Genomic DNA, 16,535 nt, shown 5'->3' with positions numbered 1-16,535 from the left:
GAATCCGGAAAGATACATTAAGCCACCGCTGCGCGCGCCGCCGCGCCGGCCGTGCTTTCAATTAAAATCAGTTCGACACATTTCTTTTTATTTTTGCATATTAGCATATAAATTTAGCAAAATTTGATTTCTCTCTTTATGTTCGCAAAATCAATTATATCTGTCAGATAATTTTTGTTTCAATTACTTTTGTTTAATAGTCTGAGGAGAAGAGTTGGAAATAATGTTAAATTAAATTACAAATGTATTTTTTATAGAAAAAAAATGTTGTCAAATAGTGCAAGTTTTCAAGACACTTTAAAAATGAAAATTTATAATACATAATATTAAAATTATTGTACATATTTCTTGATGGTTAGTGCCTTAACGATAATGTTAGTGTTAGTAACTAGCCAATGAAACAAACGTTGCTCTACATTTCCTGTTGTGTGTATATGTGGACAGATATGTTTGCATTCCATTATGTATGAACACAACGTTGGAATATATAGTTTTTGATAATTTTTAGAATTATGGCCTTTCGAATCATTTCCAATTCTAGACACCTTTTCCTTAAAAATCACTTTTCGACAAGCACAACTCAAACTCTCTGACTATAAGTTTTGTATAAAACTTTTTTAATGATTTTTCAAACATGATGCGTAAGATGTCAAAAAAAAGTTTAACAATTGATTAAATTGCTTTGTTTAAACATTGATTCAATGTCAAAATTAAATCAATTTGTCAAAGCTTTTGCCATAAATGGATTTTATTTTTTTGATCTAAAGCGACTCAATTACATCACTTTTCATTATCCAACAATACGAGTGTATGCACAAAAAGTCTTTTTGAAGTGTTTTCAACACAAAGTGCACTTTGCATGCAATTGTAATTCAATTTTATTTAACAAAAAAAATCAATTTGTTTAAAACGTTTTTTTTGTGCTTCGGTTTTGTGTAGCTACTACAATTAATTGGCAATATGTTGCATTTTTTTCTGTCGGGCTTTGTACTTTAAATAAATATAATTGAAAGAGACCGACTATGAGGCGGCGACTACAACAACGACGGGTGGACGATAATAATTTAATTTAAGTTCAGTGACACTCTTAATGTATCTAGCCTTTCAATATAATTGTTTTGGGTGTTGGCAACTTTTTAAAAGACAAAAAAAAAAAAACATAAAACAGGTTGTATGAAAATATTATAGCCAAACTCATATACAAGTTTTACTGATTTAACGTGATAAAATAATGATATTGACATACATGACGAAAAACAATGATAAAACACCGATAAAGTTCCTAAGTTTAAACTGATTTGCTATATCGCACCCTTAGAATGAAAGTGACCTAACCCAAAAATTGAGATTAAGTAAAAAAACTATTAATATAAACCGTTTCAAATAAAGTCACTTTACATATTTTCAACGAAATATGAAATACAATCAAAATTCCTCAAAACTACACTTTCTTGAAGGCTTGTTGCTCATTTCCCACAAGTTACAATTTTTTAGTTAGGTCACTTTCATTTTAAGGGTACGTATTTAAAGTTTAGTCATATTTCCATCAACAAAACAATAACTTCAAACATAAAAGAAGTTTCAAAACAGAAAACGTGTCTTTAAATTGGTCTCGAGATCAGAAAATAAGAAACACAATTTGCTCGAAGAAATTCAGAGAACGCTATTTAACACTTCCAAGTGCCTCAAATAAGAACTTATCCGATAAACCTTAAGAAGCCGAGAGTGGTGGAAGGATGTTGAACAATGTTATAAAATTATATTTTTTGGTTGGGAGTTAAGGACATAATGCCCAAGTTCAAAATCACCAAAAACAAAATCCCCACACTTTTAAAAATCCACAAAATCATTATCTCCAAGTCCAAAATCTCCAAAAATAAAATCCCCAGGATCTTAATCCCCATGCCGATAATTCACAAACTAGATTCCTAAATTTTCAAACTCCGTCAATGCATGTTTGTTTTCATCATTTGAGTGTACTTTTCGGACCTAAGCAAAAGTTCAGAAGATTACGACTTCTCAAATAACAAAATTTAGGACATTTTTGGAAAAATGGACATTGGGACACACGGATTGATTATATTGTCCTTCAAATTGAAATGATAGATGTTGTTACCAATATGGAAAAATTTAGAGTGAAAACATACAAGAAGTTTAAAATTAAAAACAAGGCGATCAAATTTGAAAAAATTTAATTTTTTAAAATTTATATCATATTATGTACTATGCTGAATTATTTGTTTCATTTGTTTATTTAATACCATGAATTAATCTTTTTCTAATTTTTGATAAAAACATAGAAAGTTTTCATTTTATATGTTTTTGTTGAATAAAAAGTTAAACACGACTTAACTTTGTTCTGAATTATTCCCAAAATCAAAATCTTTAAGCACAGATTCATTACATTTCGAGTATATATACAATACACTCAAAATATGGTGAATCTGTGCTTAAGGATTTTGATTTTGGGAATTCCGGATTTGGGGATTTTGGTTCTGGGTACTTTGCTTTCGGAGATTTTAGATTTTGGGACCCTCATTTCTGTGCGAGTAATGTTGTAAGGGCTACTTTTAAGCCGAATCCGAACGGCTAATTTGAGAAATTGACAATTTTTCTCTTCGAGGACTTGTCAAATTTCCAAGAGGCAGTAACCGTTTTTCAATTAGGTGGCACAGGCAACCCAGTACGCTACAGGTACTACTAGCAAGAATATTTTCTATCAAGAAAATGAGGCCTCTTGAAAAAAATTAAGGGTACCTGTATTTTCTATGTCGAATCCAAACGGTTAATTTAAAAATAACTTTTCATGAGAGTAAACTACCTTGTATCAAAAAGAGTAAAATTCCAAAGTTAATGTATTATTTCTCGAATATTTAAAAATAAATATCGTTTACAACAATTGGCAGGTTTTCACATTTTAAATTATGTTTAAGGATAAGTAAACAATATTCTAAGCTTAATGCGATTTTTTTAAATCTGGATGTTGCACCAAAGGCAAAACGGGGTGGGTTCGATATCTCGGTTTGTATATTCCTGTTTCTTAAAATCCCATTTTTTATAAACCCGATTTTTATAATTCCGCTTTTTGTAATCCCGTTTCTCATAATCCCGTTTTTCATAATTCCTTTTTTTTACTATTCCGATTTTGTAAAAACAAGATAAATTACGATGTTACTATGTCGTATTGTCGGGAATTTAAGGGATATTAAAAAGCGGGATTGTAATTGAAAAGGATTTTAAATAAGCGGAATTTTAAAAGACGGGATTTAAAAAAATCGGTGTTTTAGAAGACGGGATTTTAAAACATTTTTTTCGGGATTTTTAAAAACGGGATTTTAAAAAGCGGGTCCCTATGCTATGCTTGTGATAGTTGAATACATTTATAACAGGTCAAATCACCCTAATTACAAGGTAAGAAATAGGAATTGATTTTCGAACATACGTAGGAAGGAAGACATTTAACGCACTCAACTTGCTACAAGCTATAACTTCAAAAGAGACAATAACAAATCTATGGAAAACACCAATTAAATAACAAAAACTAAGCATTTTAATAAAAAAAATTAAAAAAATTTTTAACTAAAATTGTTTTTTACAGTAAATATCAGCTGTGAAAAAATTATGGTTAAGGTTTACATTGTAATGTTTTGTATTATTTTTTTTTTTCAAAATGTTTAATGTTAAATTTATATAAATTTTTGTTTGTGTTGTAAAGATACAAAATTCATAATTCCTACCTCAAATATACCCACGAATTGGTTAGACTAAAGAACGCAAATAATATAGAAAAATAAATATTTTTTTTTCGGTTTCGGAGAGAAAAAAGAGAAAGACGGAATAAAAATAGAAAAAGAAATTGATTTCTTTTTTTTTGACGAATTATTTTTCGTTATTTATGATTTTCTTTTATAATTGTCATGATTTAATAAAAGAAAATCCTTAAAAAGAAACAAAATGTTAACAATGCAAAAAGGGAGATTAAAAAATATATTTTTTTTTAATTTTTTGAAAAATAATAGAAACAAAATTGTGTGTTGAAAAATGTTTTTTGTGTGTTTAGATGTATCGTGTGTTATGAAAAATAAGTTCAATAAAATCGAATGCTGTGTTACGCGATGATAAAATTAAACTGTGTAAATGTATGTTGCAAAGAAGAATGAAATGTTTTTTATTAGAAAAATTAAAAAAGAACTTAAGAACTAAAAACTTATTGGTAATTTAAGTATCTTACCTGAACACATGGTTTGCATAGATTGACACACAATCCATCGGAATCCTTTGAGTAATGTTCGACAAGTTCTTGAAGAGTCCTTAAAAAGTAAAAAAAAAATCAAATTATTGTTGATTTGTTCAAATTCATTCAAACGTATTTTCAAAATAAAATGTTTGAATTCGTCAACTGGAGTGAGATTATATACGTAGTTGGATTATCTATAACATTTTTATACTTCAATATCAAACTAAAAATTCCATACAAATTCTTGTATTTTGCTTTGAATTTTTAACCCCCAAGTTTAAAATTAACATATTTCAAAGATTGACTGTTAAATTCTTCAATTTTGAGAAGTTTAGAAGATTGAAAATTATTATTTTAAAATGTAATTAAATTTAAGTGTAATTTTTGACTTAAAATTCATTTAAGTACCACAGTCACAAATTACTAAGCAAGAGGAAACATTTCATTATTTAAAAAAAATAAATTGAAATAAGTTCCTTTCATTCTATTTTCTATAGAAAATTGTTAAAATAAAAATATTCCATTTCAGAGTATTATTTAGAGAATTTATCAACCCACTTAACAATTAACCTTAATAGAATATAAACATGGTTTTGTTCAAACCATCTTATTATTTCTAATAATAATTTATGGACATGACATGTCAAATAGATGTTAAAAACTTCACGTGTCACTCACTCCAAGTTGCAATAAAAAAAGTACTACAAAAACAAACAACTTTATTTTGTTTATTGATTTTTAAAAAATATTTAATATTTTAACGTGTTATTATTTACCTGAACGTTGTTCGTCGTGCAATAAAGAAACCGCCTTCGTCTAATTGTCTGATGCGGTAATGTTTTACTGTGTCACCATCTCGTACTGAAATGAAACGGAAGTAACAAAAAAAGATTATTATTAAATAAGTTTGTTTTGTTAACTATTTTTTCTTCTAAAGTATTCCTAAAAATTCCATTGATTTTTTAATAACAGATGTATTACTAATATTGTTTATATTTATAGTAACAATTTTTTTTCAATTTGATTATTTAACTTTTTAAATTGATAATTGAGTGGAAAAATTATTCGTATTTGATTGACAATAATTATATTAACTGGTAATTGATATAGGTAAACAAAAATTTTAACAGAATTTGAGAAATGTTCCGAGGAAACATTTTACAAATGATTCGTGCAGAAAAAATAATTTGCTTTCAATTGAATGAATTTTTTTGACAAAATAAAACTAAATTTGATCCGGATATTGAAAAGAAGAATTAAGTGATTCTAATTTGTAAACAGATTATTAAGTGTTGCTCATATTTGCCTAAAGAATCATTATAATATATTTTTCATATTTATCATGCTTCTCTGGCACTTAATAAGGTCGAACTTGTTAATATAAAAAAATTTTTGTACCAAACTTGAGAAGACAAGAAACCAAAAGAATAAAAAACTAAAGATTAGCATTTAAATTAAAACAAATTTTTAAGTTTTGGTTTTGACAACACTTAAATTTATTTCTCAAAATAACTGTCAGTTGAATTTTTCTTGAAATTTAAAAAAAAAAATGTCCACAAGAACATTTTAAACAAGACGGAATAGTTAAGTTTAAAGCCAATATTTTTCCTGGTTCTCGAGATATTTGAGTCGAAATTTAATTAGTGGCAATTTTCAGTAATATTTTATGAAATCAATTTTTGAAATTTTTAATTAGCATATTTGTAAAGAAAATTGAGCGTTTTTTAAAATGTTTGGCAAGTGTGAAGATCGCCATTCTTAGAAGTGTAAAGTTATTGTTTTTCAATTTGTTGGACTTGTAAAAAAATGTTGATGGATTTTTGTTTTAAATTAAATTGTTTGACGTCATGTGTCAGATAAAAAGGTTCTTCAGGTATTTGAGATAGACTATTTATTCATTTTTTTTTGTATCAGGTTAGGGTTGGTTAAAGTGACTGTCCATGATGGAATCGGATGTACACATGAATCTTGAGGCTTCCTCCTAAGCTCAATGAAACTAAATTGAGTCCCTTACGAAACGTGAGAGGCTGATTATGCTAATATGATTTAGATCGTTCAGAACTATTTTTTTAGGTAATTCTTGCGCTTGTGTTTTTGAGCTAGAACAGGGCATGTACAGAGAAGGTGAAGAACTGTTTAATCCTTTTTCTTGTCCATACGGCTTCTGCAAAAGTCAGTTGGGAATACGCCTAGTCATGTCGGGAGCTTTTCTATTACAGTGTCCGGTTATGATACCTGTTATCGAGCTTATATGCGATCTGCTTAGAGATAGCAGGCACCTTGACCGCTTTAAATCTAGTGTTGGACAGATGTTTTTTTTTTTTGACCTCACACGTGGTGATGTTGTTCCACCTGGTGTTTGCCTTCTTCATGGCGTCTTGCATTAGCAACAGTTTACAAGTAGCGATTGGTATGCCAGCATTTGCCAAACGTATTAGCATGGGCTCCACTGTACCGTTCCTGGCGAGTTCATCAGCCTTTCAGTTACGTGGAATGTCTCTATGGCCCAGCACCCAGCAAAGGTGAATATTAACTGTTGTGAAATCTCCATTAGAAATTATGGACTGTTATAGACTTTTATAAAGTTTGTAGAGACAGAGTCCAGAGATTTGATAGCTGCTTCACTATCTGAGAAAAAACGGATAACAGATCACGTTTTTTAAAAGCCAGTACAAGACATCTTTTATCGCCAAAAATTCCGTTTGGAAAACGCTACAATGATTGGGAAGGCGGAATGAGAGACTTAATTTGAGTCTATCAGAGTACACACTTCCAACAACAGCTTCTTTTGTTTTTGAACCATCTGTAAAAAAATGGATTGACTCGTCTTCCGGGAATGCCCTATCCTCCCAGAAAGATCTGGAAGGTATAGAAATATTAATGGTGTAGTCTTGGTTCTAAATAGCTAAGAATTACGGAGTGGCCAATGTAGTTGTAAGGGCTTCCAGCTGTTTGTTTGCTAAATATATCAAGATCTATTAGGTTGAGTAAGGTGTCTAGTGCCACAGATGGGGTCGTGCATTGCCTTACTTAAAAAACAAAAAGTTATATGGTTTAAAGTCCATCCTGAACTTATTGATGTTATTATACATAAATATGGTCGTAGAAATTAGTTATCGAGAACGTAAACAAGTACGAATGTACGTAAACACAGAAATCACTATACAAACTATTGATTTAGATCCTAGGAAATTTGGAAACGTAGGAAAACATGAAAAAATTTCAATAGCTTCCGAAGGGAGGATAAACTTTATAATTTTTAAATTTTAAAGCAAGTATTGATGAAAAAATTGATTTTACTCCAATTTTAAATTGTTAAAATATTCAACCTTTATAATAATTAAAACAGATTTTTAAAAAAATAAAAGGAATTGAAATTTTAAATTAAAAAAACACTCACTTTTGAATTTAAAAAAAATATTGATACTTTCTGTGAAATAAAATAGTTATCCTTTCGGTTAACAGCAGTTTTGAAGCTTTAAACAAGGGATAATAGGGAAAGAGTTTTAAAGGAAAATTGACAAAAATGCAAAAATTAAAAACATTTCCGATGAAAAATATAGCAAACAAATTTTGGGATCTGGGTCTTGAAGAAACCGACACAAATTGAAGAACATTAATTTGTCAATGAATGTCCTATTCTCACTTATTTTCTAATTTGAAAAAGAATCTTATTACAAAAAATACAAACCTGATAACGAATAGTCATTATGTCGGCTCTCTGAATCTCTGATCAAAAATGCTCCATGTTCATTTTCGGGTAAGAGCAATTTCTTTTCAGCCTCGATGCGTTTTATTTTTCGGAAATACCATCTAAAATTAAAAGAAAAAAATGTTGTTAATTACTTGATTCTTAAAACAAATAATTCAAGGAATTTAAAATCATAAATCAAAATACATATTTGAAATAATGTAATTTTGTTGTTCCCACATAAATGGCCATCTTTTTTTTGTTATATAAAAAAGGAACTGTATCTTATGAAACAAAAAGTCAACAAACCAAAAGATATCTAGTCACACATGAATACAAAAATATTTCACTAAAAAGGAAATAAAAATTACCTCGAAATTGTCAAGAGTATTCAAAAACAAATGTAGATCAAATTACTTTATTGACCGAAAAATCAAACCGACACTCCCCGGCAGCTTGAGGCAATATCACGTAAAAACTTTAATACACTGTAAACCTGCTACTTTTACAGGTAATTATTATAAAACTGGTATAGAGACCAACAAATTATGGTGTCATATTTTTATAACCTATCCTATACAGCAAGTCAAATTTATTAGGTACATGTACATATTTTAGAAGTTCAATGTAGTTCATCGACTTTTAATGGAAAAATGACACAATTCGTATCTTTTTTTTTTCTTTTGTTGAAGTTAAAAAAAATTAAAAATAAAAACATTGTTCTGTTTAATTTGACACATATATTTTGTTCTTCTATAATTTTATCAAAATGAGATAGAAATTATGTAGAACGATCAATCAAAATTAAAAACAAAAAAAACAACAACACATTAACCTAACTTTCAATTGCTGTTGTCATTATGGAGACCAACAAATGGTAGCCACTAATGTACAAGAACTTTTATGTGTAGGCGAGTAGGTGCTCTTTATGACACAAAAGGGGTTTTGATCAATTGACCTCCATTTGAACAAACAATAAAAACTATCATAATTTATTTATAAATCACTAAATACCATTTATCTTCATTTGTGCTCGTTTTTTTTCTTAGTTTGTTTATGTGGTGGATTATTCTTTTTGTCCAGAAATTCGATTTGTAACGGAAATAGACACTTAATTCAAGTTCTCTTTGCCTCTGTCTTTTATTTCTATTATACTTTATACACCTTATATATCCATATATCCACACCCTCAAATATTTATTAGAAATTCCTAAGATAGGGCAAATAGCTTCCATGGAAAACTATCGATTTCCTCTGAAGTTCGTATATAAGCAAGAAAACGTGATGATGGGCAAGCCTAAGCATGGGTGGTGGGTTGATACACGGAAAGAAAAATTCGTCTTAAAATGTTTTATCATAAGAATGCAATTTTTATTAAATTTTATTAGATTGAAGACCAAGACGGGACAACAAGACACACAGCATTACTAATTACCTAGAACTTTTTGAGTAAGAAGTTTCCTAATTGCGTGATTTTTTTTTTTTTTGACAATTTCAACTGGTCAGCAAGATCATGCGATGTGCCAACCTTTGATTTCAGGCCTATTTTTAAAACTCACTTAAAGCCAACAGTAAGAGTCATCGAATTATGACAGAAATACTGCCTGAAGTGTTCAAGAAATAGGTTACAAATTTGTTCAAATAAAATGAATGTTGGGAACCATCACTGTTATAAAATGAATGTTGGGAACCATCACTGTTATTGAAACATCACAAACGTACCGCTTTATGTGTTTTATATAGTTAAACTTTCGTTACTAAAAAATTAATAATCCAATAAATGATTTTAATTAAAAAACAAAAAATTAAGTCAAAGTTTTCTTACGGTGTTAAAAAATGTCAACCCACAATGCGACATTCGGAAAGTATAGCCACTTTTATTATCAACCATTAAACCATAGTAGGATTTGCAATAACTCTTACATTATATAGCAATTCGCTGCCCAGAATAACTGATGACACCAACTACGGTATCTTTGTGGAAGAACATTCTTTTATACATTTGATAAGTGTATATAAGAAACAACAATCAATCAACGATTAAATTCTATTAAGAAACATAAATGAGGTACCTAACTTAGACACAAAAAGGTATTCAACGTAATTAAAAAATTAAATGTAATTGAAAGAAAAAAAAAAAAACAATTTTATGGAACATATAATTTTTAATTATAAGAAAATTACTTTACTTATAAAAAAACACAACACTAGCCAAGCTATAGTTTCTATAATACGGTATAGGTTATACGGAAGGATTAGGTATATTATTACTTAACAGCTTTTCTATATTTTCTTGAATGATTTATTTGATGTGGTTGAGGTTGAATGAAGAAAAAAAAAACAACAAAACAATAACAATGTGACATAAGTTGAAGGGAAGATGGCGCTTTGATTGATTATTATCTTTACCATCGATTAGAACAAAAATTGTTTAATTGAAAAGAATTCAATACAATAATAATTATTGAATGTTTATTTTTCTTTAATGATAGGTTCTTCGAATAAAAAAACAGTAGCAAGGTGTTGACAACAGCAATAATTTATTGAAGTTAAAGATTGAAAGAGGTTTTGTATGATTTATTGAGTTATTGATTTTCCAACTAAAAGAAAAATAACAGATGTTCATAATGACGCGATGAAGTAGTAGATGAGATGAACGATAAGGTGACGAAGTGGAGAGTAAATAATATAATTGTTATTCATCAGCATTTAATTAAAATTATTCACATTTTTATCAAGTTGAAATTTTGACGAGTGATTCATAAAAATTTATGATTTTCAATAGTTTTTTTTAGAAAGGCTTACAAACTAAATTTTACGTCTCAAAATATTAAGGTTTTAATCTTATATCAAGAGTTTTCAAAAAAAAGGCGCAAAATTTTGAACGGTTTATTCCAAAGGGCTTAACTTAGTACCACTTTTCTAAATAATTTGAAATTTACTTACTAATCCAAAATTTTAAAACTTTCTTTACGTTTTTGCAAAAAAGAAAATTGCTCATTTACTTTTACTAAAGAACGCGTATCTGAGCATGACAAAACAATGACAGTTCGTTAAAATAAATAAACTCAAACAAACCGTTTACTTGCAATTCAAAACTGTAGGCTTCTAATGCTGTTATAGGACTAATTGTGTGCCATTGCGAAGTTTGTTTACCAACATCAATCTAAACCATATTTCTTCACAAAAAAGTTGCAATGATACAAGTAATTGTAATTCCGATGAAACCTTAAGGCTACGATTGGTAATTTGGTTTAGGTGTTAAGGTTTAAAACTAAAAACCAAACTAGTACCCTGTTAAAGATGTACCCAAAGTAAAGTTGTCCATTGACCAGCTCTTGAAGAGACTTGTTTGGTATTTAAAAAATCGCACTTTTCTGCACAAAGCCGAGTCTGATAATATTTCAAAATGTTCATCTTTCGAAAATCCATGCTAATATTATAAATGCAAAAGTAACTCTGTCTGTCTGTTACTCAATCACGCCTAAACTACTGAACCAATTTCCATGAAATTTGGTATGGAGATACTTTGATACCCGAGAAAGGACATAGATTCCTTTTTACCCAGGGACGCATTCCCATGGGAAAATTCAGGTGGCCCGATCGCTTTTAAGCCTAAACTACTGAACAGATTTAAATGAAATTTGGGAAAGAGATAGTTTGAGACTTAAGAAATGACATAAGTTACTTTTGGCTCCGGGAAAACAACGCATTTTCATGGGAAAAATTACTTTCCCGAAAATCTGATTGCTTTCTCTCCTAAATTACCAAAGTTTTGAATGAAATAAGTTGATGAACATGTTAAACTTATCATACACGTATATTAACGCGGGATCCCGCGCCACGTGCTTCAAGCCCTCACCGTTAGATGCAAACTGCGGCTCCAACCAAGTTTCACAAATAATAATTTTAAACCTAAACTTTGCTATGCTCAACTTTTCACCGCCAAACACGAGCCGTGTTTCTGATAATTCTGGCGGGCGAGTGCGTGGGCCGAGAGAGAGGTGTGCCTTCTGATAAGTTGAGATTGAAGGTTGGTGTTCCCGTTCTGTTAAGTCTTGACACACCAAAGTTATTTTAATTGAACAATACGTAAAAAAGTACAGCTCAGGTTTTTTTCATATTATTATCAATAAAAAAAATGTAATGCGGACGAAGTCGCGGGTTAAAGCTAGTATTTAAAAAAAATTATAAATTAATAAAAATACAGCAAATCGTTAATAGTTTAAGTAGTCATTCCGTTATTTTTACTTTAGAAAAATCTCAAGAAATAGTATGATTTTAAAAAGGTTAAAAACACGCTTAATCACCTGTTTAGCTTAGTTAATTGCTAAAAATAAGCATTTTGCTGAATTGTTTAAAATTTTGAATCAAAAGCTCTTAAAATTGAGAAAAAAGTGTTAAGGATTTAATAGTTGATAAGATTTTTTAAAATATTTTTTCTCGAATCTGAAATAAGTCAGTCAGAATTTTTGACAGGAGCAATACAAAAGAGTTATATTAGTTTTGTCAAATAGTGTTATTAATGCTTTCAAGATCTTTTATAGTGACTAATTTCTAATTAAATAAAAATGGGTTTGACAAAATTTTCAACAATTATTTTCCATCGACTTTTTATCTTTAATATAAAATTGGGTAAAAATACCGATAACATCTAACGAATTGAGCATGGACTTGTTTTTTTTTCTCATAATCTAAAAATATCTATCAAACTCTTATCTACGAAACCTACCCAATTAAATCCCCATCATCAGCATTAACAACTTCAAAGTGCAAACATCTATTTTTAGCTTTTGAAAATATGTAGGTACATAAAACAAAAATAAATTTTCAATTTTTCTTCATGTTGTGTCGTCACACCATCATCATCAACAACTTTAGCGTCAGCTTACACTTTTTTTGTAAAGTGGCTTAATACACGTACATTGCGACCACCCCACATCAATACATTCTAAGCCTAAATGTCCAACTTGACCATGTTCAAAACTTAACTGTATAATTATCTTAAGGAAAAGCAAAAAGAAAAAATCCCCTTTTTCGATATCAACAACATCAAGCTGCAATTTTACTTAAGCTTCTCGATGTTTCCATATCCCGGCCATAGGTATGGAGCAGAGTAATGCCATTAGCGAAAACTTGGTAGGCTGAGGCTCGCATAGGCATCAAAATAGAAATGTGCAACTTCTACTACAACTCGGTGGTGTCGGTATATCCATAGAGTGATGGTGGTTCAACAAAAATATAGAAAAAAAAGAAAAACTTCCAAAAGCAAACGTGTAAGTCGCGGCGAACCGTACCAGGTTGTCTAATGGCGCCATGGTCGCTTAGCGGGCTCATGTTATCATTGTCGCCAACAGAAGTTGAGCTGGGTTTAGTGACACAAATCAAATCTTAATACTTCAATTTCAATAAAACAAACAACAACGATGACGACAACGACGATAGAAACGACACGACTTAAAGATAAGTTCGAATTAATGTCGAATTTTAACACTTTTCTCACTTAATAGCCTCTAATAGTTGCATTTATTATTGTAGGGACACTAAGTATACAAAAGATCAGGTTATTACCATGTTTTTTATTTTAAGACTTGAAACCTTGGACATCAAAAGTGATGGTCGATGAGAAGGTGGCAGCGGGATACACTTTTATAAAAATGACAATATCCATTATATAGACGAACTTTATCGTAGTCTTTTAATTGCTTCAATTTAGATTTAGAATTGACCAACTAGTTAAAACCAGTCTTATAAGGAATATGAGTGTAAGTTTAATCAGAAAGGTGCGTGGCGGGGGGAGGATGGTAAGGAACCATGCATACATATTTTATAGTGAAGAAAAAACCTTTTTTTATTAACTGGACTTTGTTGTGGGTTGGTTATGTGTCTCCAGGAAAAAACAACACATCGTCTGAAGTTTCTTGTTGATTTTGTTTTGTTTTGCTAAAGAAGACGAAGACGTACTGACACATATTTTTATAATGCACACATTTTGTTCTATTAATGCCTCTTCTAAGGTGAGGCTTTGAGTTAACCGTTTGTTTTTGGACATGGATGATATAAGTTAAGTAATTTAGAGTAGGCAGTATTTTGATAGTTACATAGGTACTCCAAGAAGGTATTGTAAACAAATATGGAGGTGCATACTAAAGTTTGTTGATAGAATAACGATATGACAGTTCTAGAATGGAATTATTAGGGACAGTTTTTAATGGATACATTAAATTTCATTAAAAAAAGTAGGCTGCAAAATTACCCACGCTGAGAACTTCCCATTGAGAACCCTTAGAGATCTTTCGTAACAAGCAAAATTCTTTTCAAAAATTACCAAATAATATTGAAGTTCAAGCTGTTTTTGTCGAGAAGTTGAATTTCTTATACAATTAAAGTGTCAAAATTATATTTTGCATGTACTAAAATAAATGTAAAACCACAGCTAACGTTGCCTTGGCCTATAATTTAGTAATGACCGAACTTTCAAAAAAAAACAAAGCTTGTAAACTATTGAATTTTATTATCAGAATGGATCTGCTAAAAAAAGTTCATCTAGCACTTCTTCCATTTTATGAAGCTGCTATTTGGGCTATAGTGGCTAAATTTTGCACTAATTTTAAATTGTTGGGCAATAAACAATCAACACGCTTGCGTAGAGTGCGCTGAGAAAAATACTGCAGTTCTCTGTTACTTTACTGAGTGCAAAATTTCGGGGAAGAAAATTCAGGGCAGCATTGAAACCGAACGACCTAATACAACGCCAAAACTTTTGGTGAATTGACTCATGAAATGTTGTCCGATAATCAATTTTTTATTGGAAATTTTTGTTTAGCGGTGAAGCTCATTTTTTAGTTGAATGGATACATGAAGGATCAAAACTACTGTATTTAGAGCAAAGAGTGCTTAGAAGCATTTCAAAAACTATCAATGGGTCCAAAAAAGTCGGTGATTGGTTCAGATTCTGGGCTTGCGTAGTTATTAGGCTGTGCTTCTTTTAATTTGCTTTATAAAAATACTATTTTTTTAAATTCTTTTCTGCTTATAAAATATATATAAGACAGCCATTTTTGTTTTTAATGATTATAAATTTTCACGCAGACAAAATTTCATAGTCGCATTTAACAAATGCGTCAAAATGTCAAAAATGCTACATCCGGCATTTCTTCCAATGACTAACTTCTCTATACTCTTTAAGTTCCGTATGAAAAAGTAGGTATTTGTGTTGATCTTAAAATAGTATCACAGTTCTTCCAAAGGAAAAACATCCTAAATAGCGAGACATTTAATTAAATATTAGTACCTATAGCAAGAAGTAGCAAAATTAGACACTTTATATGCGCCGGGAATGCCACCATAACCATTCATCCCAGACATATAACAACCGCCACCATTATCATTATCATAAGTGGTCTTTTCTTCTCTATGGTGATGATGATGTCCAGTTTCTATCTGAAGGCTAACCAGGCAGCAAAATTTACATCAGCATCAACATCAACTTCAACATCAATTTAATGATAATTTAACTCGTTTGAAATGCACACACAATGTCCTTCCATATCGATTAGAGAGACTATACTCGCACTCTTACTGATGATTGCAAGCTGTGGTAAGAGGAGCCTGTTTTGAAACTCGAGATGCGATACATTACAAACAAAAAAACGACGGAAAAAAAGTTGAAACAAGGAGGATTCAAGTCTAAAAATAGAAAATTGCTTGTTTTTAAACGAGTAGGTATGCCTATGTATTTTTCTACTTCTTCTTCGCTCTTATGTACTATAGCCAATCTAATTGCTAATCAATCATCGGCTAGCATCGGCCAACAAAATTGAACAAATTATTTGGAATTAATTGGCCAAGCCATCATCGTTGGTACATGTATATAAACAGACTTACGTACTTTTCTCTATTGGTGGTTATATTATTATAGATGAGTCTGAAATTTTTGCTTTTAGCTTGAAAAATCTGTGGAGCCTAGCGCACAGATTATAAGTCTATTTTTAGAACCAGGCTTTATCTTTACTAACAAGTGTTGTTTTTTTGGCTTATTTTGTATCTATATCTTAACTAGATAGATTCCAAGATAATGATGGCGACGCGGACACCACGATTTTAACCGCGAGCAAGAGTCATAATATTTTCAGTCAAAATAGTGTTACCAGTTTTGTTTTTTCTTTTCTTTTTATTTTTTCCAGAGCCAATTTAAGCTCTTTTATTCTATTCCCAGAAATGAAATCAAGTTTATCAAATTTATGATTGGCTTTAAAATAGAAACATAGACATATTGACTCAGACATTCAATCTTTAAATGGTATTTTGAGACACATTAAATCTTTTAAAAAAGTGTCTAAGTAGTAAATGAAAGTTAAATAATTAGTTTTTCTTTGAAGGCGTTTGGTAACACTGATTGTTGTTATCAAATGAGTGCTTGGTATTTGCCATTTAAAAGGTGTGCTACACGCGCTGATGCTACTGTAAGTGCAGGAAGCCAAGAGTCAAGTATTTTCGTCAGGTGCATTTATCATTTATCAAAAATTAAAAAGAAAAAAAAAGTCTATCTCGCCTCCATTTAAAGCTTAACTTAGTTTAAACGTAAACAAAATACAAGTTTGATGT

At 30.2% G+C, this 16,535-nt stretch overlaps 1 protein-coding gene across 1 annotated transcript in view; it reads right to left on the bottom strand.

Moving 5' to 3' along the window:
• LOC129951006 (uncharacterized) overlaps positions 1–16,535 on the bottom strand; it is a 54,647-nt gene that overhangs the window by 10,582 nt on the left and 27,530 nt on the right. Inside the window, exons 2-4 of the mRNA XM_056062994.1 lie at positions 7,929–8,050; positions 5,014–5,098; positions 4,232–4,310 (exon numbers count right to left, since the gene is read on the bottom strand). Coding sequence (XP_055918969.1) covers positions 4,232–4,310; positions 5,014–5,098; positions 7,929–8,050 — 286 coding nt within the window. The remainder of the gene's footprint in view (positions 1–4,231; positions 4,311–5,013; positions 5,099–7,928; positions 8,051–16,535) is intronic.

This window comes from Eupeodes corollae, chromosome 3 (genome assembly GCF_945859685.1).
Source record: "Eupeodes corollae chromosome 3, idEupCoro1.1, whole genome shotgun sequence".
NCBI lineage: Eukaryota > Metazoa > Arthropoda > Insecta > Diptera > Syrphidae > Eupeodes > Eupeodes corollae.
Note: the sequence above shows the minus strand (reverse complement) of the source record. Positions and strands in the feature narration are given on the sequence as shown.